The sequence below is a fragment of the Chrysemys picta genome, chromosome 7, assembly GCF_011386835.1.
Source record: "Chrysemys picta bellii isolate R12L10 chromosome 7, ASM1138683v2, whole genome shotgun sequence".
NCBI classification, from domain to species: domain Eukaryota; kingdom Metazoa; phylum Chordata; order Testudines; family Emydidae; genus Chrysemys; species Chrysemys picta.
In genome coordinates, this window is record NC_088797.1 from 124,241,852 (window position 1) to 124,265,154 (window position 23,303).

A 23,303-nucleotide genomic window follows, 5' to 3' on the forward strand; every position below is an offset into this window, starting at 1 on the left:
CACCACATCAACACAGCTGCTTTAGCAGTGGCTGGTGTCCCATCCCCTACATGGAACAGCCGAGTATCCACTGCCTTGCTTCTTGCATAGGCATTTACACTTGTTTTAAGTGGATATGAAATGGGACCACGTCCGAATGCCCGTGTTTTGCACCCATTTTGCACAGGTATAAATGATCACACAAAGGAGCAGGGCAGAAGAGACACGATCAAATCAGTCCCCGATTGCTCTGCCGTCGACTCCGGAACTCCACCGCGGAAGAGGCGGAAGCGGAGTCAATGCGGGAGCGGCAGCGGTTGACTCGCCGCTGTCCTCACGGCCAGGTAAATCGACCTAAAATACGCCGACTTGAGCTTTGCTATTCGCGTAGTTGAAGTTGCGTATCTTAGGTCGACCCCCACCCAGTGTAAACATAGCCCCAGAGGCTTTGCTAAGCAGGTCCACTTTGCCAGGTATCCATTCACTACGCTGCAAAGACCTCTCCACATTGACGTGTAGTGACCATGGAACACTGGTGCAGGGAATGTCCCTATGCAACCTCTGGGACCTTCCTCCCACTATGGTTCCACTGCACTTGGGGCCTTACCACGTCCATGGGAGAGAAAAATTTGGGACATGCACACTCACATCCACACAAATAGACACTATTTACATTGGGGAGGTACACAGCACTTTCTCCTGAAAGGAATTTACAATCTAAACAATACTCACCAATATATCTTTTGAACATTGCTGCTTTCCAAGCCAACACTCAAATCGTGTGGCTCTCTGTTCTCAGTAGCCATTCCCCACCACCATCACCACCCCAATTACAATGATACTGATTACATCTTGGGGCTTGTCTACGCTGGCACTTTACAGCGTTGCAACTTACTCGCTCATTCATGGGTGTGAAAAAACACCCCCCTGAGCGCTGCAAGTTTCAGTGCCAGTGTAGACAATGCACCAGCGCTGGGTGCTACTCCTCTTGTGGAGGTGGGTTTTTTATAGCGCCGGCTGGTGCCGCGACTACATAGCCATGTTAGTTGCTAGTGAAGAAATACCCTTGGGAAATGGCACACTTTATACCTTTTTTCTTTGCTGCTGGTAAGAATTATTCTGTAACACGATTATGTGAAATGCTGGTGACATATGGGTAATTACAAATAAAATTAAACCCCTGGAATGAGAGCATTATTGGTGATCATCATTTATATTGGGTGAGGTTAGCTAAGCAAAACGTGTACACACACACACACACACACACACACAACCCCATGCATCTGAATTAATCCACGGTGTATATCCTGGGTAGCAGAAAGCCCCCTGAAGAGATCTGTACATGTCAGTCTGAAATCTCTACATGTCTACAAAAAGTGACTGTCTCTCTCAGGACAGCAGCTTCCCTTGCTAAGGAAGCCTTTTTAGTTATCTTTATACTGAGAAAGAAAAGCAGAGCGAAATCAAAACTAATGGGCCCCAATCCTGCAGTCTCTCTCAGGTAAAACCCCAGGGATTTGGTCCTACTGAATTAGGTCTTCAGCAAACGAGCTGCAGTAGCGTCCTGAATGATCAATAATATGAAACAACCATTTTTACTTCTTTCCAGAAAAGAGCATTACAAAGGAATACAGCAGGCAAGAGCGAGTCCAACCCCCAACGTATTGCAGGGATACGCTTAATACTATATATGTAGATATTGTAGCTATGTTTCATTTAGGATTAAATGGCAAGTACTGTTTGATATAAATATTTAGTGCAATTTTGTATGTCTATATTTTATGCACACAAATGCTCATTTCATCAAAATAGGGACATTGCAGTCTCCGATAAACAAGGCAAATCTCCGTGGGGGCTAACATTTTCTTTTTAAAAGGATCCTTTAAACAAAAACATTTATGGATATCATCTTTTTCAAAAGTTTATGGCCCCAGCTATGCTCCTCTTGAACTTACTGTTTGTAACTTTTACCCTTTGGATTATATATAGGATCCAAAATTGCACTAAGTATTGATATGGGTTTGGGGGAGGGAGAGAGAGAGAGAGAAACAGAATAGGATAAATTATAATACATATAATGCACAGTGGCACATGGACAAAGACTACATAGTGATGCCCGGATACTGCATGACATTTATCTACATGGGGCAAGACAGTGATAAACCTTGCCTTTGGTGTACACACACAGTTACTAGACATTTTCTTTTAAAAATCAAGGGGTTCGTCATTCATGCAATAAATTCGTTACATTATTTGCATGTTGGGAAGGTTTTCATTCCGGGATCTGTTACAGGAAGCTCAACCCAATTCAACTCCATCCTCTCGTGTTTAAAGCTCCTTACCTCTAAGCCCCTGTGGTGGGACCGGACTCCACTGAGAGATGACACAGGACTCCACTGAGAACCCATCAACCCCACTACTAGGACAATCTGCAAGCACTGCTGTCCTTCCACACTCTCGCTGAAGTCAGTGGAAACAGGAGTGCACTAGAACTGCATACAATGGTCATTTCAAATAAAATCACCACTCCCACCACCACAAAGGACTCCAAACATAAGCTTACCTATAGCTTTTAGAATAATTTAAGCACACATAATATTTACAGATAATATTAACGGGGAGGAGAGGCGGTCTTGTGATTGCAGTACAGAGCCGGGAGGCAAGGCTGCTGGGTTCTACTCCTAGCTCCGACACAAACTGACTGCCCTTGGGCAAGTCACTTTACCTCTCCATTCCTCAGTGTCTGTCTGCAGAATGGGATAATGACAATATTCATCCACTCAGGGATATGAGGAGGCTTAATTCATTGTTTGTAAAGGGACTTGAGATTATTGAATGGAGGATGCTATGCTGGTTACAGTGACAGAGTGTATACAGGTTTTCCTTTCCATTGTAAGCCCCCCCCCACTCCCTCCCATACAGCATCAGTGCAGCCAAAACCTTCCATAGCAAATGACCCACCATCATCCTGTTTTTACCACTTAACAGGCTACCTAAATCATAGATGATATCAAAAGATTTTCCTCTCTAAGTCACTCATTCAAATCCAGCCAGGGTCAGTGACAACCCAGATGAATTACTCATTGCTACCTGGCACCTGTGAAATGGCCTCTGGGACAGGAGTTTGTGGTTTCAGCCTGCTTTCCAGTGGACATGTGTTCACATCACATCAAATTAGCCCTACCATCGCTAGCTCCAACCGATCTCCTTGGAGGCAGTTTCAGCAGAGGCACCAAGGATTTAATGGACTCTAGGCAACTCAATCCACTACAGCTGGCTTCCAATGAGACTTCGGAGGCGTCTACACTGGAGCGGGAAGCTGTGATTTCCAGCTCGAGGAGACATACCCACACTAGCTCTGATTGAGCTAGTGCCTAAAAATAGAAGGCAGCACCATTGACAAGAGCAGCTAATAACCCCGAGTACAATCCCATTCAAGACCCTAAGTATGTACCCAGGGCAGTTTGCCCCTCCCACTACCTCAGCTACACTTCTATTTTTAGCACGCTAGCTCCATCAGAGCTAGAACGGGTATGTCTGCTTCAGCTGGAAATTACACCCGCCAGCTCCAGTAGGCTAGGTCTACTCTGTAATCAGGACATCCAATTGGAACACATGCAGGCATTTCCGAGCGACCTTGCTAAAAACAGCAGTGTAGCCATGGTGGCCCAGGCAGCAGCATTGGCTAACCGCCCGAGTATGTACCAGGGTTTCCGGGCAGGATTGTACCCAGGAGGGTAGCCCGTGCTGCTGTGGCTACATTGCTTTTGAAAATTTCACCTGAGTCCTCCAGCTTAGGGTCAAGGGATACTGGCAAGTGTCAGTTTGGTGGGCGGTTGCAATGCTTCTGCCTCTGCCGCACCTGTTCTCTTTATAAACAAAAGATTCCAGTCCCCCAGGCTGTCAATCCAGCTGCTTTCACTAGCATTACCTTATTGGTTCTTAATTATCGTTTTAAGAAAGTAAACATTTTCAGGTACTTTTGAAATAAAAAAAACGGCAATCAGTAGAAATATGGAACTTGAGGTATGGTCGCCACAGGCAGACAAACCACAACTGCAGTTGTCCTCAAATTTCCAATTTAAAAGTGTGTTATAGATATGCTTTTTTTTTAAATCCTTTATTGACATCACTTTTCAAATAATTTCTGGTCTCAGCTATCAGTTGTGCATCTCTTTTATCATACAGTTTGCGGCTTTTATTCTTTATTTAAAGAGACAAAATCAAGAAAGTTAATTACCCACGTCTCCTAATTTTGTTTTCGTCCCCCTACAAAAATAAAACTTCAAGAACTGGGTTCACTTGGTGCAGTATCACTGAAAGGCAGAAGTTGTGTGATCACCGCAATGGTTGTGGCAAGTCAGCAGAGGAACCCAACACCTAGATACAATTATGCAAATAATGTTTCTATCCAGGTTTCTCCAGTTCACTTAGAAAAGAATAGTTTAAAGAAAAAGATGAAGTGGGAAAAAATCCAGCATTGATGACAAAGTAACTATCCAGGGACTTCCTTCTTTTTATTTCTGATGACAAACAGTAATGTTATTTTGCAAATAGCATGTGCATTGTAGGGATAGCAAAGACAGACACAAAATGGTCTGACCAAAGGTTAAAATGCAGAAGGTAACTCATGAAGAAATGCTAATATCTATAGAGACATCCTTGCTATATATGAGAGAAAGGAATCAATACACATTTGTTGAATATATTTACTTGTTAATTATATTGCTGTTTGACAATGGTGAGAAAATAAGATAAATCAGGATTGGAGCAGACAAATATTTATAATGAATGTATTCGTAATACATCTCAACTCAAACTAAGAAATATTTACATTTTGTGTACGTATGAGAATAATGTATCTGTGTTTGTAAATATGTCTTTATAGAACATTTTACATTCATATTTATTATTGTAATATCGTGCATACCCAAATATTCATTCAGGTAGACTCCAGACTCAGTCCAATGTCCCGAAATTAACGAAAACATTTCAAAGCAATGAGCAAGCTCAATATTAATTGAGTACAGTATTTCTCACAAGCCGATTCTGGTGTGTATCACACACACACACACACACACACACACTCAGTATATCATATTAACAGTCCTAAAGTTTGCTTCAGAAAACTGTCCTATTCAATATTATCTAATTCCCCACCCCCCACTCGCAGCATTACATTATCCTGCAAACACATACAGCATACTGTACTTAATGGATTTAGCTTAGTTATCTAAGCTCAGTCAGTTCAAGCCAGCATCTTTGTTTTAAACCATATCAAATTTAAAATTTTAAAATAAAATAGGCCAGAAACACACAATCTGTGATTAAAAGAAAACCCCAATGATAAAGATGTACATTTGAGAAGGTATCAGGGTTTCAAAATCCAAATTAAAACCTACATTGATGCTTATTTGCCATTTTTCCTGGTCAAGGTTGTCACGGTATATACACATACTTTCTTTTTGTCCATGCTATCTGTCAGCACAGAAGTCAACGTTATATAGACAAATATTTGTCTCTCATTCAAAGCAATAAAACAAGACGACATATGGAATTAGATAAGATAAACACTCACCCTACCCAAGGCTTCTGCTTTAAATATGATCAGCTCTCAAACAAGATTTTTAAGAGAACTAGGGGAAAAAATTGCAGAGAGAGCAGTCCCCAGCGTTGCACCTAGCTTACCTTTCAGAGCCATATTCTCTGCTGCAGAAGGGTCAAGCAGAGGGCTAAGAATTTACATATATAATTTGCTGTATAAACACCAGCGGTGGTTAGCACCTTACCGTATAGAGTGTTTCTTGTTATCTGTCCCCCCATAGTACTGCGCAAGGTGGCTGGCTACCTTGCAGTCCCTTTCTCACTGAGCAGTGATGTAGAAGTCCGCACATTCAGTCATTATCAGCATGCACAGACACAGACACACACCGGCTTAGCGACTCCCAATAAGTGCATACATAACATCCGTACACCACAGAATGCTGCTCACCCTTTCAAGCAGCCTCCACCCACTCTCAGATCCTCCCTGCCTCAGCACAAGCAGTGGGATCTATCATGTTTATTTACATAAGGAGGAGGAGACTTGGAGTCTTCCTGAAATAGCCAGGGAGCTCAAAGCATTTTCTATAGATACAACATCCCTCCCCACCCCCTCACCCCACTGCAACCTGAAGAAACACAATTACAATTAAAGCCACACTGTACAAACATTTGCGGGGGGGGGGGGGGCTGTTTTTCATTTTTAAACACTCCAGCCATGGACCTTGCTTCAGATAAATCTTTTAGGAAGAATGCAGAATGCTACGGCAGGTCTCCGCTGATGGAGGTGGCTGCTTGCCTAGATATAAACCCAGCGGTACCCTGCTTCTAAGCAACCTCCGGAACAAAGCACCAGAGACTTTGCCAACTTAATTGCAAATATCAAAACAGATTTATTTATAAATCAAAAAAAGTGTGGCCATCACAAACTCTCTTTCCCTCCCCTTATATGTGTTTTACTGTCTTCCAGCACGTAGTCCTGGCATAGATTTGTATGATTAAAAAAAAAAGTTACTACCAGACATCACCACACCAGATTCTTCGAATGGCCTCTCCCGGTTAATTATTAGTTATTTAATAGCAAGGTAGAAGTGCTTGAAATGCAGAACGGTTCACCGCCGACTATAACTGTAAAAACATTACCCCCCGTAAACTCCTTTGTGATAGGATTGCACGCTCAGCTCAGATACAATGCTTCCTGCTCTCCAGGCCATTACCTCCGCTGATTGATTACGGCAAGCATTATTAAAAGCCCTGGGACACAGAGACAGGTTTATGCAGGTGTTTAGAGACTGGGGGTGGGGAGTGTTCATTGACCACTGGCCTCCTCTCTCCCCCTTGCCGTTGATGCAAGAGCCTTCTCCTTTGTTGCTCCTCTGTAAAACACTCCCCCCTGAATCTCTCCAACCCACCAATTCTCCAGCTGACTGCATGGGAAAGGGAGTCAGGAACCCCCTCTCCCTCCTAATCCTGGCTTTGTCTCCAGGTTCTTCCATAGCTCCGGGCAGCTCCTGTAATCTTACTGTCTCCATTCACATCTGTACAATGGGAATTCATATTTACCTTGCCACAGGATTGTACGGGTTATTGCTTGGCCCTTTTGAAAAATCAGGCAGTGTGTGAGACAATTCTTGGGGCACCCAGGACTCTGAGTCACCTCGTTACCCCCTGCCTCCAGCGTGAGGGAGTCTTGCCTGTGCCTAGCTGGGTGTGAGCTCCCGAACACCACCGGCCTTTCAGCCACTCAAGCACTCTCCTCTGGGCTATGCCAGCCCTGTCTTCACCTTGCATGTTCTAATAGGTGCCCCCCCATCCCCAAGTCCCCTTGAAGCATTCGCCTGTGATATCCAGCCGCTGACTCTGCCTACTCTCAGAAATCCCAGATCCTCTGCTCCCAAAGGAGCAGTGGACCCCACTTTACTGATTTTACCTTAAATCACCGCTCCTTTAGAACACACAATACAACAAACAAAGGTTTATTTAAGAAAGGGAAGAGATTATGCTAGAAACAAGAGGGAGTGATGGAAACAAATGGTTGCCATAACAAAATCGTAAAACGCAAACCTGGATCTACACTTATTAACGGTAACCTTTCCTCCCCCCACCCAAAGTTCAACCTGTTGCAGAGCTGACTGCCTTCCCCGCAGCCAGGATCCAATCTTTCATGAGAACATCCCTGCTCCCCAAGATATCATCTCAGTGAAAGGAGACAGAGTACCTTTCCTCACCCTCTGTTATACTGAAACAGTCTTTTGTCTTTGTTCATAGGCAGGGTGGCTCTCTGTCTGTTGTAATGTTCCCTTTATTTTAACCTCCAATGGTTTTGATTGCTTGTAGTGGTCTCTGATGTTTTTCCATTGATAGTCTTGGGATGGAGCAAGGCTGGACAACTGAACCTTGCATTGCATCACTGGCTAACCAGAGCAGGGTAACGACTCCCTCCTGCCGACTGGGCAATCACTGAGACATATCTGCTGGACACTAACTTTCACTCCAAGTCCATAGAGAAGACTTTCAGTATAAATACAGGTTTCAGAGTAGCAGCCGTGTTAGTCTGTATCCGCAAAAAGAAGAACAGGAGTACTTGTGGCACCTTAGAGACTAACAAATTTATTAGAGCATAAGCTTTCGTGGACTACATCCGAAGAAGTGGGCTGTAGTCCACGAAAGCTTATGCTCTAATAAATTTGTTAGTCTCTAAGGTGCCACAAGTCCTCCTGTTCTTCTTTTTGAGTATAAATACATTATTCCTTAAATATTACCCATGCATTCATTGCTCAGTGATTACAAATTTTGACAAGTTAGGAGCTTTCTGTAGATACCTGCATGACCCATTTGGTGTCGTGAGTTTGTCAGGTCTGAGATGAGAGTTGTTTGCAAAGAACTGGGGACCCTTTGGCACGGAGTCGAAACGTGCTGTGTGCTAATATTTCAGGCTTGCCAGAACGATTGACACCTCACACAGCTACTAACCAGGGGCCCGGCTGTTATCTATTAGCAGAGCCCCAACTAGTGACTGGACTCACTCTGCCCGTCATCAGAGCTGAGACTTATACAGTAGTCCATGGGCAGGAGAGCCAAAAGGGAGCTTTACCCTGGATGAGCCAGCAGGGTCTGTGCTGCCCTCCTCCCTGCTGGAAATCACAGGCTGCAGAGCTTAGAACAGCTTCTTGGCAGTAGAGTGGCCTGTGGTGCATGAGAAGCTTTTCTGTTAATTGTATTTATTTCTCCAGATGATGCTTCGTTTATAGCAGTAACAAAAGAACAAACCCACAGCAGCACTGTCTGCTGGGCTAGCTGAAGGCTTTAGCTTTGGGAGCATCATAGCATCACAGGAGTTAGGAATGGAAAATACCTCTTAGCTTTAACAAGTCCATCTCCCTGGCCATGTTCCCTCTAGCACCCGTCTCTCGGCCTTGTCCCAAGCAATGGGGTTTCCACCACCTCCACTGGGGTGAATGGACTCATTATTCTGCTCCCAGAGAAGTTTGTAGCAGATAGGATCAGACTTATTCTGCAGCTTCATACAGCTCAGTCTCAGGAAGGAAGGTTTTCCTGACATTCAGACTAAATTTTTCCCTTTCTTAATTGCATCATATTACTGTTAGTTCTACCGCCCCACACATTACTATTATAGGACCTGATCCGGATAGGTGATGAGCATCTGTCAGGAGCATAAATGCTAAGTAATTCCCCACTAGCCATTGCTAAGGCCAATTATAAACATTTAACCCTTAACCCAACCTCAATCAATCAATTCCTTCACCTCCAGGGTGCTCCCTGAACTCCCCACAATTTGTCCTATGTTTCTGGTAATGTCCTTTGCAGATACGGGCGTACTATTCCAGTTGGGGTCAAACCAGACCCCTGGAGAGAGGGAGTATTACCTATCCGCCCCTCTGCCATGATGCCTCTGCACTGGTAGCTCAAAATAGCATTGACCTTTCTATTGCAGGCATATCACGTTGCAACTTATTTCTAATTTGTGGTTCACTATCACCCATGCGTCTCTTTCAGCCATTGCTAATTCCTGCTAAGGTGTCTCCTTCCTACTTATTATCTGTGTTTTGCATTATTTTTCTGCAGATGTATTAACCACATGCTTCCAAGCCAAGTCCCCATTTTGTAATTTCCTAACTTTCTAATCTTTGGGCCCCTCATATTATTTCTCTGTCCTCACTGATATTTGCAACTCCTCCCACTTTAGCATCATCTGCAAGTATCAATAACATGCTATTTACTTCCTCTTCTAAATTACCAAAGAAGGAATTAAGACTCGATGCAGCAAAGATCACTTAAGTACTTAAGAGATCCCACCCCCTAAATCAATACCATACCATTTGTTAATAGCAGCTAGTTAATTTTCAGTTCAAGTGACAGTGACGTTATCCAAGCAGATTTGAATCTATTTTGAGTGTAACATATTGAGAGACACTATTGATGCTTTAAAATTCAAACATTATTTCATCTACCACTTTCCCCTCATCCATTTAAGTATAATTCTCTCTCTCTCTAAAAAAAAAAAAAAAAAAACCAACCAACCAAACAAAAAAACACACACAGAAAAAAGCAATAGAGTCTAGCAAAGTCTCTTTTTTTAATGATTCCATGTTCTGATGGGGGCATTCAACTCACATTAGCTCTGGAGGGGTTAATATTGGCAAGAAAGGCTAATTAATCATAGGCAGCACCCAGCAGGGAGCTAGGACACCACGAGGCTTAATTGGGGGTGAAGCTCACCTGGCCAGAAATAGGTGGGGGCTTCTATCAAGCCAGGGAGCTGGCAACAGAGAAGGGGGGCTGCAGTGAGGAACCCTGCAGTCAGACTCCCTGATACAAGAGTGGAGAGTAGGAGCCTTTAATAGGCAGCTCTGGATGAACTCCCCTGGTGGACAGTTGCCAGGCTGCTGTATTAGACCCAAACCTTGGATCCCACATGCTTTTAAGCCTCCTGAGTCCAAACAGAGACAGTGTCGGGGTGCTAAGTCTGGCCTTGCAAACACATTCCCAGTGTACAGACTACCATACTGGTACCCCATTGTTGGGATGTGTGACCCTGTGGTCTAGTTGTCTTAGGCCCCAAGATCTGTGCTGACCATCCCCAAGTCCCCCCAGTAGCATAAGCACACCCTCTCTCTGAAACTCCATGTGCATAGGCACTCTGGGTTGAGTTCAGTCCCTTGGGGACTTTGTAACAGTTAAATTAAATAGCGCAGATTTTGCAAAGGCACCTCTGAACCACACACACTCTGCTCCGCCAAAGCGCAAGAGATATACGGATCTATGGAAAAAAGAAAACATCTGCTCACAAGACCCTCCCTAATTTTCCTCAGCACTCCTGAGATCCCTTTGGGGGTATAGTGTTCATCAGGGAGTTTAGGATTCTTCTGCAACTCATCTCCTTCCCAGCCTTCTCCTCTTGTTCTGGTCTGGTCGTTTCTCGTTAGAAAGAGTCCCATTTTAACAGATTCTAAACCTTGTCTCTTCCGATCCTTTCCCATTCTCCAACCCTGTGTGTGTGTAACCGTGGAGAAGAGTTATTAGCAAGTCCAAGTCTTTGGCAGGTAGTCTCCATTGTCCTGCCTGTTGAGGCCTTGGTTCTGTCCTAAGTTGTGTCCCCCTAGAACAGGGACAGGACAAAACAACACAGGGCTCGTATGGTTTGTTATGATTGAATTAAGTATCGGGGGAGCCATGTTAGTCTGTATCCACAAAAACCAACAAGGAGTCCAGTGGCATCTTAAAGACTAACAGATTTATTTGGGCATAAGGTTTCATAGGTAAAAACCCCACTTCTTCAGATCACCTGAAGAAGTGGGGATTTTTACCCACGAAAGCTTATGCCCAAATAAATCTGTTAGTCTTTAAGGTCAGACCAGACTCCTCGTTGTTTCTATGATTGAACTATCTACAACTAATGTCTGCCTTCCTGAAGATGTGTAAAAAAAAATACCCCAGAGTTAAGTTAATTCTTTGCAACTATGTAGCAGACAGCATAATAGGAATCAAATGGACAGAGGCATACATCACACTCATAAAAAGTAATACAGTTGAGATCTCCCGCATTCTTCACAGAGGGTCGTCAAAGGGTAGAACTGGCCCTGAGCTGGTCATATAATCTTTAAATCATCACCCAGCCCAGGGTATAATCATGATTCTTCCAAGCCTGACAGTTGGAATCTTGGGGGTGACATCAAGGGAGGCAGAAAACAGTAAGCAAGTCGGGGTTTGGCGCATACTCAGCCATGGGGAGCCTTGAAAAGATGGCATGGCCTGAAGAAGGATCTCCTGGCACTACACCTCTTGGCAATGATTACATAGCTGTCATGTTGTGACCACTGTTTATTATACTGTCCAGTAGCATCTCATTGTTTCCTTGTGCTCCCCCATCTGTGTATTGCATCCACTTCTTGGCTTTCATCTTATTCAGAGGTTGTATGCTCTTCATGGAAGGGGCCACCTCTTTGTTATGTGTATGTAGAAATGATTAACATTAATAGGACCCTATCCATGACAGGTGCCCCCAGGCACTATTGTAATAGTAATAATAAATAGCAATAATACCCCTCAGATAGCAACCTGAGGCTCCCCAATACGTTTCCTAGAACATTGCTACCAATTACCTGGTGGCAACGGATGTAGATCAGACCCATGTCCAATATTGCAGGAATCCTGGTTTATACCTACAACCCAGAGGCTTTTGAGTACAACAGGGCCTGGATTTTGTTTGTTCAACAGCTGATGGGTGAATTTGGCCAATACAGACATAAACCAGCAGAATTACCCTCAATGAACAAGGATATAACAAATACAAATGTTGAGAGAATCCTCTGTGCATCGGAGGTGGCGTGGAAACATGCACTGAGATGCTAAACAGGAGAAGGAGATGAGTGAGTTCTTGAGCCGGGCATCCCCGGTGGAGCAGAATGAAGATTAGAAATGCAGGCCAAAGCAGGGTTTGTGTATGGCTTGGATGTGTGGACATCCAGTCCAGGGGCACATACACCTAAAACTCTCCTGGGATCGGGTTTAATTTCAAACTCAGAACTGACATTTACCCTTTTACCAAAATTCACAAACAAGTTAGCACAAGTGAAAAAGAGCAACAGGAAGTCTCCCCTACTGGGGGTTCAACTCAATCCAATGGCCCTGGGCGTGGAGCCATCTCCTAAAACAGCCAATGCATCGCCTTTCCTCTGAGCATCTGTGCAAAGGGAGGGGGTAACTGGATTGAAGGTAACCTCTTGATCCCTGCTGAACAAGTAGTTCCCCTGCATTCCCTCAAAAACCTACTTTTCTCAGAGAGGTGCCATCAGTGTCACTAGAACAATCTGTACTTTAGCATATGGTCAGGAAGGCGACTAATGGCATCTCTACATGGGGGGTTAAACTAGTTTGATTTGATGTGCATTATTTAAGTAGCAGTACATAACCTGCAGTAATAGCGTGCACATGGGACAGCTGTGCCTTCTTTCAATTCGTATCATGTACACACGGCAGCACCTTGCTGCATACTAAGCATGTGACATTCTGGGGGGTATCCCATGGTACTTTGCTTTGGTGCTGAGCTGTGTGCATTCTGGGATTTTTCTTGCTGTGCATTGTGGGACACATAGCAGGAGCCAGGTGGATTAAAAATTCTAAAAATCCCAGGTTTCCGCTGTCTCTGCTCCATGGGCTAGCGCCATTTTCAAATTGGACCCAACAATGCTGACAACTGAGACTATGCAGTCTGCTTGGGCTGTATTTCAGCACCCAAAGATGGATGAATTGAGTTCTGGACTTTGCTCACAACTCTACCAAGCAGATATTGTGACAGCAGCGATAGTGGCGGAAGTGGGTCAAGGAAGGAGGAGGCCAACCAACCGATACTAGAGGAGAGGCTCCTAAACGCCATGCAGCACCGTTTCTGGGCTCAGGAAACCAACATCAATTGGTGGGAAAGGATCGATCATTCTGCAGACCGGAGGTGACCAGCAGTGGTGAGAGGATATCAGGATGGAGAAATATGTGCTGAGCTAGCCCTGGAGCTGCAGAGACACCCTACCAACATGCCCATGGAAAGCAGGTTCCCACTACCATCTGCAAGCTGGCCACCCTCAAATGCCACTGGTCCATAGCCAACCAATTCCGTGGGAGGAGATTAACTGTTGGGGCCATTGTCATGCAGGTGTGTGATGCCATGGAAAAGGTGCTGTTGCACCAGGTTAGAAAGCTTGGTAATACTGAGGTGATTATTGATAGCTTTGCATGCATGGGGTTCCTGAACTGTTTTGGGCAATCAATGGGACCCATGTGCCTATTATTTGCTGCCCTCCAGAGCTCACGAGTATTTATCCACGGTACTCCAAGCATGTGTTGACCATCGTGGCAGGTTTTCTGATAATCACAGGATGGTCTGGAAGGGTCCACGATTCTAGGATCTTTCAAAACCGATTTGCCTTAATGGAGAAAGGACTGTTTGCCCCCAGGATCACTCTGGATATTACTGAGGTGGAGATTGCTCCAGTTATCCTAGGAGACACGGCGAATCCTCTGCTTCCCTGGTTAATGAAGCCATTCACAAGCTGCTTGGACGGAAGGAATGGTTTAACCACCGCCTCAGGAGCTGCAGAAAGGCAGCAGAGTGTGCATTTAGCAGCACTGGTTGTGGAACAGGTTGGAAATTGAATTTAAAAACGGGCCCAAGATTATAGCAGCATGCTGTCTTTTGCACAGCATTTGTGAGAGTAAGGGAGAAAGCCTCAGCGATGGGTGGGAGGCTGAGGTGCAGACAGGGTCGCCTAGGGCGCTGCAATTTGGGGGGCAGCGACCGCAGCGGTATTTCCACCGCCTTTGTGGGGGGGCGGCATTTCGGGGCGGGACCTTCCGCCGCCTAGGGCGGTGGAAAAGCTGGCAACGCTCCTGGGTGCAGAGACTTGCAAAGCAGTTTGAGCAGCCAGCAAGGCGCCAATACAAAATGGAAACAGCCAGGGCAATGCTGTCAGAGATGCCTATTGCTCTTGTTTTGAATCTCGGGCCTGAAGCAGTGCAGCTTTACACAGGGGCGGCTCTATGGATTTTGCTGCCCCAAGCACGGCAGTCAGGCAGCCTTCGGCGGCATGCCTGTGGGAGGTCTGCCGATCCCGCGCTTCCGGCGTACCCGCCGCCAAATTGCCGCCGAAATGGCGGGACCGGCGGACCTCCCGCAGGCATGCCGCCGAAGGCAGCCTGATTGCCGCCCCCGCGGCCTGCCGCCCCAGGCACGCGCTTGATGAGTTTGCGGATGAACTGAAGCTCGGCAGTTTTTAAAACTTCAGGACCAGACTCCAAAGAGAAACTGCCGAGCTTCAGTTCATCTGCAAATTTGACACCATCAGCTCAGGATTAAACAGACTGTGAATGGCTGACCAATGGCAATTTCTCCTCCCTTGGTTTTCACACCTCAACTGCTAGAAGCGGGCCTCATCCTCCCTGATTGAACTAACCTCGTTATCTCCAGACTGATTCTTGCCTGCATATTTATACCTGCCCCTGGAAATTTCCACTACATGCATCCGACGAAGTGGGTATTCACCCACGAAAGCTTATGCTCCAGTACCTCTGTTAGTCTATAAGGTGCCACAGGACTCTTTGTCACTATATACTGTGAAGTTATTCACCAAGATGGTCACCCCAGAAGTGCTGCAGGAGTAGAAGGAGTTTGTGAGCTATACCTGGGGGGAATGGCCATGCAGCTATCCCCCCACAATGTCTGGCCCTCCACAAAAGATATTGAGCAATTTCTCAGCCTTCGATTCTGCTTTCTCCCTCCTAAAGCCCTTGAAAGTACAGAGAAAAATGCATAAAGTTCTGCAATGATTCTCTGAGCCATTAAGAGCTTTGCTACCATTTTGAAAACTTCTATGGGAAGGCTGAGCAGACAGAGTGGGCCAAGGGAGAAAGAGAGAAAGGCAGGGGATGGGGGGACAGTTTCCTGCCTCACATCCCCCTCAAATGGCTGTGACCATGGGGCACCCAGAAGAGATGCTAGCCCGGCAGCATACACAACAATACCAAACGGTACAGTTAGATGTTTACATGCAGAGATTCCCGTGAGAGACCAGCCATCTCAGTCCTGGCCTGGTTTAGGCTCGGATGCTGCATGGCAGGAATCATGCTCATTTTCTAGCTGGGCAGCTTCTGGGTCCTGAGTCCGGAAAAGATCCTGGCTGTCAGGGAGAGCTCTTCACTGGCCTCCTCCTGTTCATCCTCCCGCGAGTCTTGCTGTTCAGCCTCGGAAGCAGGCAGCAGGGTCCACAGCCTTCTTGGGTTGGGCGATACAGTAACGGATCAAAATTCTGTCCAGCTCCTCCAAAAATGGACAGGTCATATTTCCCCCGCTGAACTGTTTTCTGACATCACTGGTGTACCTGTACATTCTCCTGAGCTGTTCGCTCTTTACCCTGCACTGGTTGGTGTCCCTGTTGTGACCCCTCACAGTCATCTGCTTAGCAATGGCCACAAAAAAATCTTTAAGCCGATGACTGGCCTCAAGAATAGGATTGCCAGGTGTCTGGTTTCTGACTGGAAAGTCCAGTCAAAAAGGGGACCTGACCGTGTCCTGTCAGATCTACTGACCGGACACTCAAAGTCCGGTTACTGTGGGTGGGGGAGGCACCAGGTCCTCATTTGTTCCAGCCCCTGCTCAGCCAGGGCTGCCTCTTACCTGCACCGGGCAGCTGCAGCGCCCAGCCCCAGCTCCGCAGGCGAGTCCCTCCCAACATGGGCGGGGGGGGGGGAAGAGAGAGGGGAAAAGCAGAGAGTGATGGGGGAGGGAGAAAGAGGAGTGAATGGGGGCCAGAGCCTTGGGGGGAAGAGGTGTGACAGGGGTAGGGTCTCGGGTGAGTGAAGGGGTGGGGGAGGTTCCAGCACTCCTGCTGATATGTCCGGTTTTTAAATATTACAAAGTTGACAACCCTACTCAAGAGCTTCCTGCACCAGACAAAATCCAAGGCCTCAGGTTGGCTCTAAATGCCTGCTCGAGATATGTTGTAGGGCTTCTGGAGTAATATCACCGCAACGCTGATGTAGTCAATTCCAGGAACAAATGGGCATATTCTGGCTCCATCTTTAAATGGAGGAGGGGACATCTGGTCAACGTGACACCAGAGCAGTGGAGGGCTGACAGGCAAACAGACCGGTCAGTAACGGTCACCTACAAAGCAGTGTGGGAAAGCACTTGGAGGAATGCCAAAGTAGTGTGCAGCAGCTGTGTGTGCACATGGACAATAGTCTGAACTTAATTTGCATCAAATTTAGTTCCCTTTCAAAGAGGATTCCAGACTCTGCAAGCAATATGGAGTTAGCATGCCGCGTGTACGCAAGCGTTTTCAACATGGACTAATTTAACTTAGGACTTGTCTATATGGGGGTTTAAACTAGACTAAGTAAAAATAATACCTTCTTGCTCAGCGTATCAGCTCCCTGGGGCAAATCGGAGATAAATCATTGTTTAATTTGTGAAGCTGAGTGAATTCAGGGCAAAATATTTTTTTCTAGTATCTTCCTGGCAGATTTCAAGGCTAATATCCTGTTTGTCTCTTGCATAGATTTTTCCTGATATCTGTGCCTTACACATAGGAAATACGGAATTTGCTCTAGGATCTACCAAATGCCGCTGACAGGAAAAAGTTGCTTTTGACATGAAAGTGCCCAAGAAAGAATTTATTTTTGAAGTTAGAGAGCGGTAGCATGATCTAGTGGACTGAAAACAAGGATTGGAGCTAGGAACTCTAGATTCTTATCCCTAATTTGATGTCTAGTTGCTATGGCCTTGCCCAAGGCCCTTAATCTTTGTGCCTCAAGTTTCCCCATATGTAATACAGGGATAACAATAGTGACCTGACAAAGGTATTATGAAAATTGGTAATGTTTGTACAGCAGTTTGGAAATATAAAGCGCTAGTAAATACTAGATATTATTACCACGATCTATTTCTGGCTCCGCACAATTTAAAAGTCCAAAACCAAGGAAATTCAGATTTCAGGCTGGAGTTCCTTAATAAAGTGTAACCATCCATGCCTAGGAACTTCAGCACTATAATTGCTACTCAACTGTAGTGGTACCTACCTGTATTCACAACAGAGTGTGTTAAGAATAGGAAACCTTTACTCTAAATAGCCTCTTGCCAGTTGCACTTGGTGTAAGTCAGTTTCATTTGTTTGTGTGATAGAAATGGGCTGTGTCACAGCTGCAAACATTTGTCTCTCAATAGAACAGTGAAGACAATAACAGGGTTTTTTATTTTAACATTTTCCTGGGTGCACAGATCGGTTGGGGAAAAGGATGCTGCCCCGCAGGAAAAAAAACAAAACAAAAAACAGGCTTTTTACACAGTACACGTTCAAAACCACCAGGGAATCTGACAGTACGATAGTATATATTACTGCATTTAGAAGATTTTCCTACTTCTTTTCTAAAGCCATCAAATGCATCTTTGACACAATACCTTCAACTAGTGGCAAATGTGCCCACAGACACACATCTATGGGAGCACACGGCACCTGTGCTGTGCAATCGCTCCCAACTCACTTCTGGGTGATGTTCAGACTGCTGGTAAGTTAGCCCTACGTGGCCTGGGATAGGTCCATCTGTGAGTCAGCCTCTCCCCCCATGCCCCATGGTGACAGCTATGAGCAGCTAGAATAATCCTGCTCCATGTCCTTAGGGCTGAACTCTGATGCAGTGCAATCAATCTGGATTTAGCATCGGTGGGTGGTGGCTGCTTTTAAACAGAGAGGGATTTAGGGCTCAATCCTGCCAGGTGCTGAGTGCCCTCAAGGTAGGGTGAGTTGAGGGCACTTAGGTCCTTCTGACTATGTAGGTATTTGTACCATGCTCAGCACCATGGCATCCTGCAGGTTCATGCGTTTAACGTCAGTGAGTGAGCACGTAAGAGGAGGGGTTATTGTTTCTGTGGACATTGTCTGGTCTTGATGGACTATAACATAAGCAAGTGAGGCACAGACTACTGCTGGAAGCCAATTTAACTTTAACACAGCCACTGGTATCTCATTTCCACCCATATCCTTACCGCTATCACAACTGCTAGGTCAACAGACCTTACACCCCACATGAGCAGCAATTGCTAGGCACAGAGGGGTACCCTCTGAACAGCAGGACAAATTCTACTGTCAGTTACATCCGTGCAACCCCTGCTTACAGGCAGTTATAATGAACAAGTGTGTAACAGCGCAGAAGATGAGCCAGAGTTTTAGGCGTCATTCTGAAGTTGTTAGCAGTGTTTTATCATATCTTTCAGCATGCGATTGTCTACAGTGTTGGGGAAAGGGCAAAACAGAGTGGTGGCAAAAAAAGAAGACATAGAGATAAGCAGCTAAAAGGACTTGCCAGGCAAGAAGTGGACTTAACCCCAATCTGAGATACACAAGCTTAGGTCCATCAGAATGCAGCAGCTATTAAGTTTCCTCACTGGACACTTTACAAAAAAAAAAAAAAAAAAAAAAAGACTGATATTCAAGGTCATCCAGCATGTGCAGTGATCAGGAAAGGAAATTAATGTTGTAAAAGCACAAAGAGGCCCCTTACTCCTGGAATATCATTGCATTATCTAAGTCCAATATGCTTCACCCTCTGGGTACAACACAAGATAGCAAATTCGGCATCCGATGTACATTTGTAATACAGTATTATTCTGGGCTAAGCAAAGTTTCTGGAACGGAAGTTTTTAGTCATTATGAGAGATCTGGGCAGAATATGGGTGCATATTACACTGCTTTTGCAGAAAGTCCCCATTCTGGAGCTAATTTGTCCCAAGGAAAAACCAAGTGTTTCCATCTCTGCTGTTTACACACCACATTTCTCCCAGTAGAGCAAACTTTGCTAGTCTTCTCTGCCATCTCAGAATGTGCTTTTTCAAACGCCACATAAAAAAAGACATTTGAGAGCTAAGTGTAATAAAAAGTAGTGTTGGGGGGAGCTGAAAATAAACTGATTTCTATCAAATCTTCTAATGAAATTCACTTCTCAGCTGATAATATGCATAAGAAATTTCACTTCAAATGGGAATTTCCAGAAAGTCATAAGGGCCACAAGACGAAATTGTCTAACTTCCACAATGCAATGAGATCATCGTGGCTTTGAGGAGTTTGCTTACTGTCAGTAGAATTGGCCCCCAAAATAAAACACTGCATACATTACGACACAGCATTGCGTGATATAATTAAAGAATATATGATCACATACTATTTTTTCCTCTCACAGGACCCCTGCTTCATTCAATGAATGGCTAATACGGAACACAAAACTATTAATTTACTCCTGGGCATTTCTATGGTGCTCTTACCATAGTAGCCACGTGCTTCACACACATTAATGAATTTATCTTCACAATACTCCTGTAAGACGAGGTGGTATTATAACCCCATTTTACAAATGAGGAATGGAGGACAGGTACTAACTTCTCCAGTAAATGAAACAGGGGTCAAACAGGGCAACCCTACCACCAAATCTCAGAGCCTGAGGCAACTGGCTCGGACTCATGGGATTTGGACTGCAGGGCTAAAAATAGACATTTTGTGTAGACATTTGGGCTTGGGCAACTGACCCAGGCTTTGAGCCTTTTATTGCAACATAGACATACCCACAGACAACAGCCTAATTCACTACACGGCCCTGCTTCATTCTCAGAGCACCATCCATCCAGTGCACTGAATGAGACAGGGGTCCTCTGGAAACAAGTAGTAGGTGATCATATAATCAAATGTACATGCACAAAGGGGTGAATTAAAGTTACACAGGCAACCTTAATTTTTCCCCCTAACTTTTGAGTGCTTGACTTTGCAACCTTAATAATGTTCTTTTTAACAATATACTGTAACTTAACTTTTGTAAAAGAGCCGACAGATACTGACTGAAAAGGGAAGGTCTGTACGCTTTACTTTCTTTGTGCTAAACGGGTCCTACCTACATGCACAAATGTTTGTAACCAAACAGAAGCACCATTGGTTTGTGATGTAAATATTCACAGAAGGAAAGAATCTCTTTTATACACCCTGACCATGTTCTTACCCTATTGAGAGTCCTTCAGAGAGAGGGAAAGGACAAACAGTTCCAAAAGAAAGTGCTTGTGAGTCGAGGAAATGGGTCAGCTGGCCAAGAAACAAAAACAGGTCTTTCCCAAGCATGCTTTCCTCCCCAAAGCTTTCTCTTTGCACTCTAAGATGTGCAGGTGATGACAAAAGAGAAAACTTTATTATAAACAGAAAGAAGGCTGGGTTGAAGGCTGGGCTCTAACAACTTGGTGCTGAGATCTGCCTGCTTCAGAATCCTCTATCAGGATGCTGCCTTTTAAGAACCCGCTGCCTTCCTCCAAGAGCCTGACTGACTCTTTGGTGTCCAGCCCAGCTTTATTACTTCACCCTGAACCCCCATGGGAACCCGGAGCAGGGAGTTATCCCTGTGTCAGCTGCATCTCAGGTAGGGGCTGTGCACCATGTCACACAGCCCACTGTTACAAAACAGACAGAACTCCCATCGCCACTTAACCCGGAAATGAGATCTTATTTTCAAAGCTTAGCATTACAGTGCTGCTTGTGCAAGCTTCCTTAGAGGAGGTTCAGTGGATTTCTACATGTGCATAAAATTACCCAGGTACACAAGTGTTTACATGATTGGGGACTAAGCACATTTTTAATGCACCCATCACTACAGTACCTAGAAACCAGGCATAGCATCTAGGTACCTTCTTCTGACCTGCCACATCAAACTCAAACTTCTCACACTCACCTTCATGAGCCTGGACAACACTGCCCCTGCCATCATCCTTAGTTTCACTGCCTCCCATTCCTACCATGCCTCCCATCCAAAGGCCCTTTTCACATCTCTCCCTCCATTCTTTGCCTCTGCAACCTCTTCCGTGCTGTCCCCCACACTTGGAGAGAAGAAAGCGGATAAAACTGAAGAGTATATTGAAACACTGATGAAGAATTAGTGGCTCTCTCAACTAGAATACCCATGTGCATTTTAACTTGGGCAAAAACATTGAAGTTCCCTTCATTAAGCATCATCTGGAACTGTGAAATCTTCTAGGACTTCACTGCATCCTAGCAAATCAATCCAAACAGAGAGGATGGGGGAAGAGGGGGGAAATAACTGACATTCCCCCAAACATGCAGTTGAACTGAAATGTTTTTATTTTGTACTGTGCTTATAGTGTAGTACTAAGTACTTGATTATTTTTTAAAGGACGACTCAGAATAAATTATTTTGCCTCAAGGTTGCAATTATATACTAGGGGGTTATTGGTGCCTATGTGGCTCAGCTATTTGGGATACATACATACCAAATAAATAGGCCAATTTCTTCATCAGATGAAATGCACAGAGCTTCAGGAATACAGAAGAGGATTCAGAAGGATACACATCAAAATGCCAGAGAGATCTCTGCACAGATAAATTGGCTTTTATAACAAATGCACATTAAGACCCCAATCCTTCAATCTAAGTAACCTGTGCAGCAACTCACTTCCACATGGAACTCCACTAACTTCCGTGCGGCTCAGTGCAGGCACAACATGGAAATGATTGCAGGACTGGGACCCACGCTGCCCCTTTTTCCCCCACCTACCATGCTTTTTTATATTGTATCACTTCTTCCCTTGTCCTTATTGCTTCCCTCCCAAGCCATCATTTGTTACTGGTGGGAAACAGGACAAGGTATCTGTTATTTAAGGAATGCTCAAGATTAAAACAAATCACACTTGAGACAAAAATTCATTTCCAGTGTTACCATCCCTATGCTGAATTATTAAAACAAAGGATATTTAAAAATCTAATTTTCTTTCATTTGTGCTGATGGTTTACTTTTTTCCTCTCAAACTGGAGGTTTAGCTAGGCGGTCAGTTTCATACTTATGGAGAAGTCTTATAACAGATCGAACCCTGTTGGTTTCATCTAAAAATGTAAGAGGGTTCTATAGAAAAAAAAACACAGAATTCCATAGGAAAATGTATCTTTTCTGTAGTTTTTATATTATTTTATAGCAGAACTATAATTATTAAATTATTTGGGGGTTTTTTTGGTTGTTGTTGAAAATACATATTCCTAACCATCACAATAGGTCCACTTCCTCCTCCTCCCCCACCCCAAAAATTAAAAGGTAAAATTATGCCCACACTCTGTTCAGCTGGGTACTCAAAAATTAATGTTAATTATTTCTACACAAAATCAGGCTTTAAAAAGTTGAGGTTCTATGAAATTATACATGAACAGTGAAGAGGGGTAAAGGATAAATTCAAAGACTCGATAGAAGGATTATTTTCCTATCAAATTCTATAGGATTTTTCCATTGGGTACTCTGGGCCAGATCCTCAGCTGGTGTCATTTAGCCTGGACTTCAGTGAATCTACAAGTGACACAAGCCGAGAAACTTGCACTCTGTATCTAGTCACTTTAACTACCTGGTTCTAGAGATGGAAATGACCGCTTAAGCTAACATTACTCCAAGTTGGCGACTCTGCCTGCCATAGTGAAGGAGAATATTTGTCAATGCTATTTGCCACTATTTCTGCTCCCGTTAGAAGCAAAAGCAGAAGCTGGTTCACTTCTCCTTTTGCCTCGTAATATTTCAGAGCCAGTACTACAGAGCGTTGCTGGTAGCACTGCACAAGTTCCCATGGGAGATCTGCATGCTTATCTGATAGGATCTCACCCAGCCTTCACTTGCAAAAGAAAAATTCTATGCTATTGCCAGCACAGGCTCACTTCCCCATGTCTCAATAAGACCAGAGCCTACCTACACCA

The 23,303-nt window shown here is 44.7% G+C and overlaps 1 protein-coding gene across 2 annotated transcripts in view; it reads right to left on the reverse strand.

Moving 5' to 3' along the window:
- The window catches only part of NEURL1 (neuralized E3 ubiquitin protein ligase 1), a 267,419-nt gene that overhangs the window by 134,130 nt on the left and 109,986 nt on the right, over positions 1 to 23,303 (reverse strand). The window contains exon 1 of one of the 2 annotated variants that reach the window (XM_005303497.5): positions 5,769 to 6,017. The exons of the other annotated variant lie outside the window; for it this stretch is intronic. Coding sequence (XP_005303554.2) covers positions 5,769 to 5,802 — 34 coding nt within the window. The 5' untranslated portion in view covers positions 5,803 to 6,017. Of the gene's footprint in view, positions 1 to 5,768; positions 6,018 to 23,303 lie in introns of those variants that run through there. 2 annotated transcript variants of the gene reach the window in all.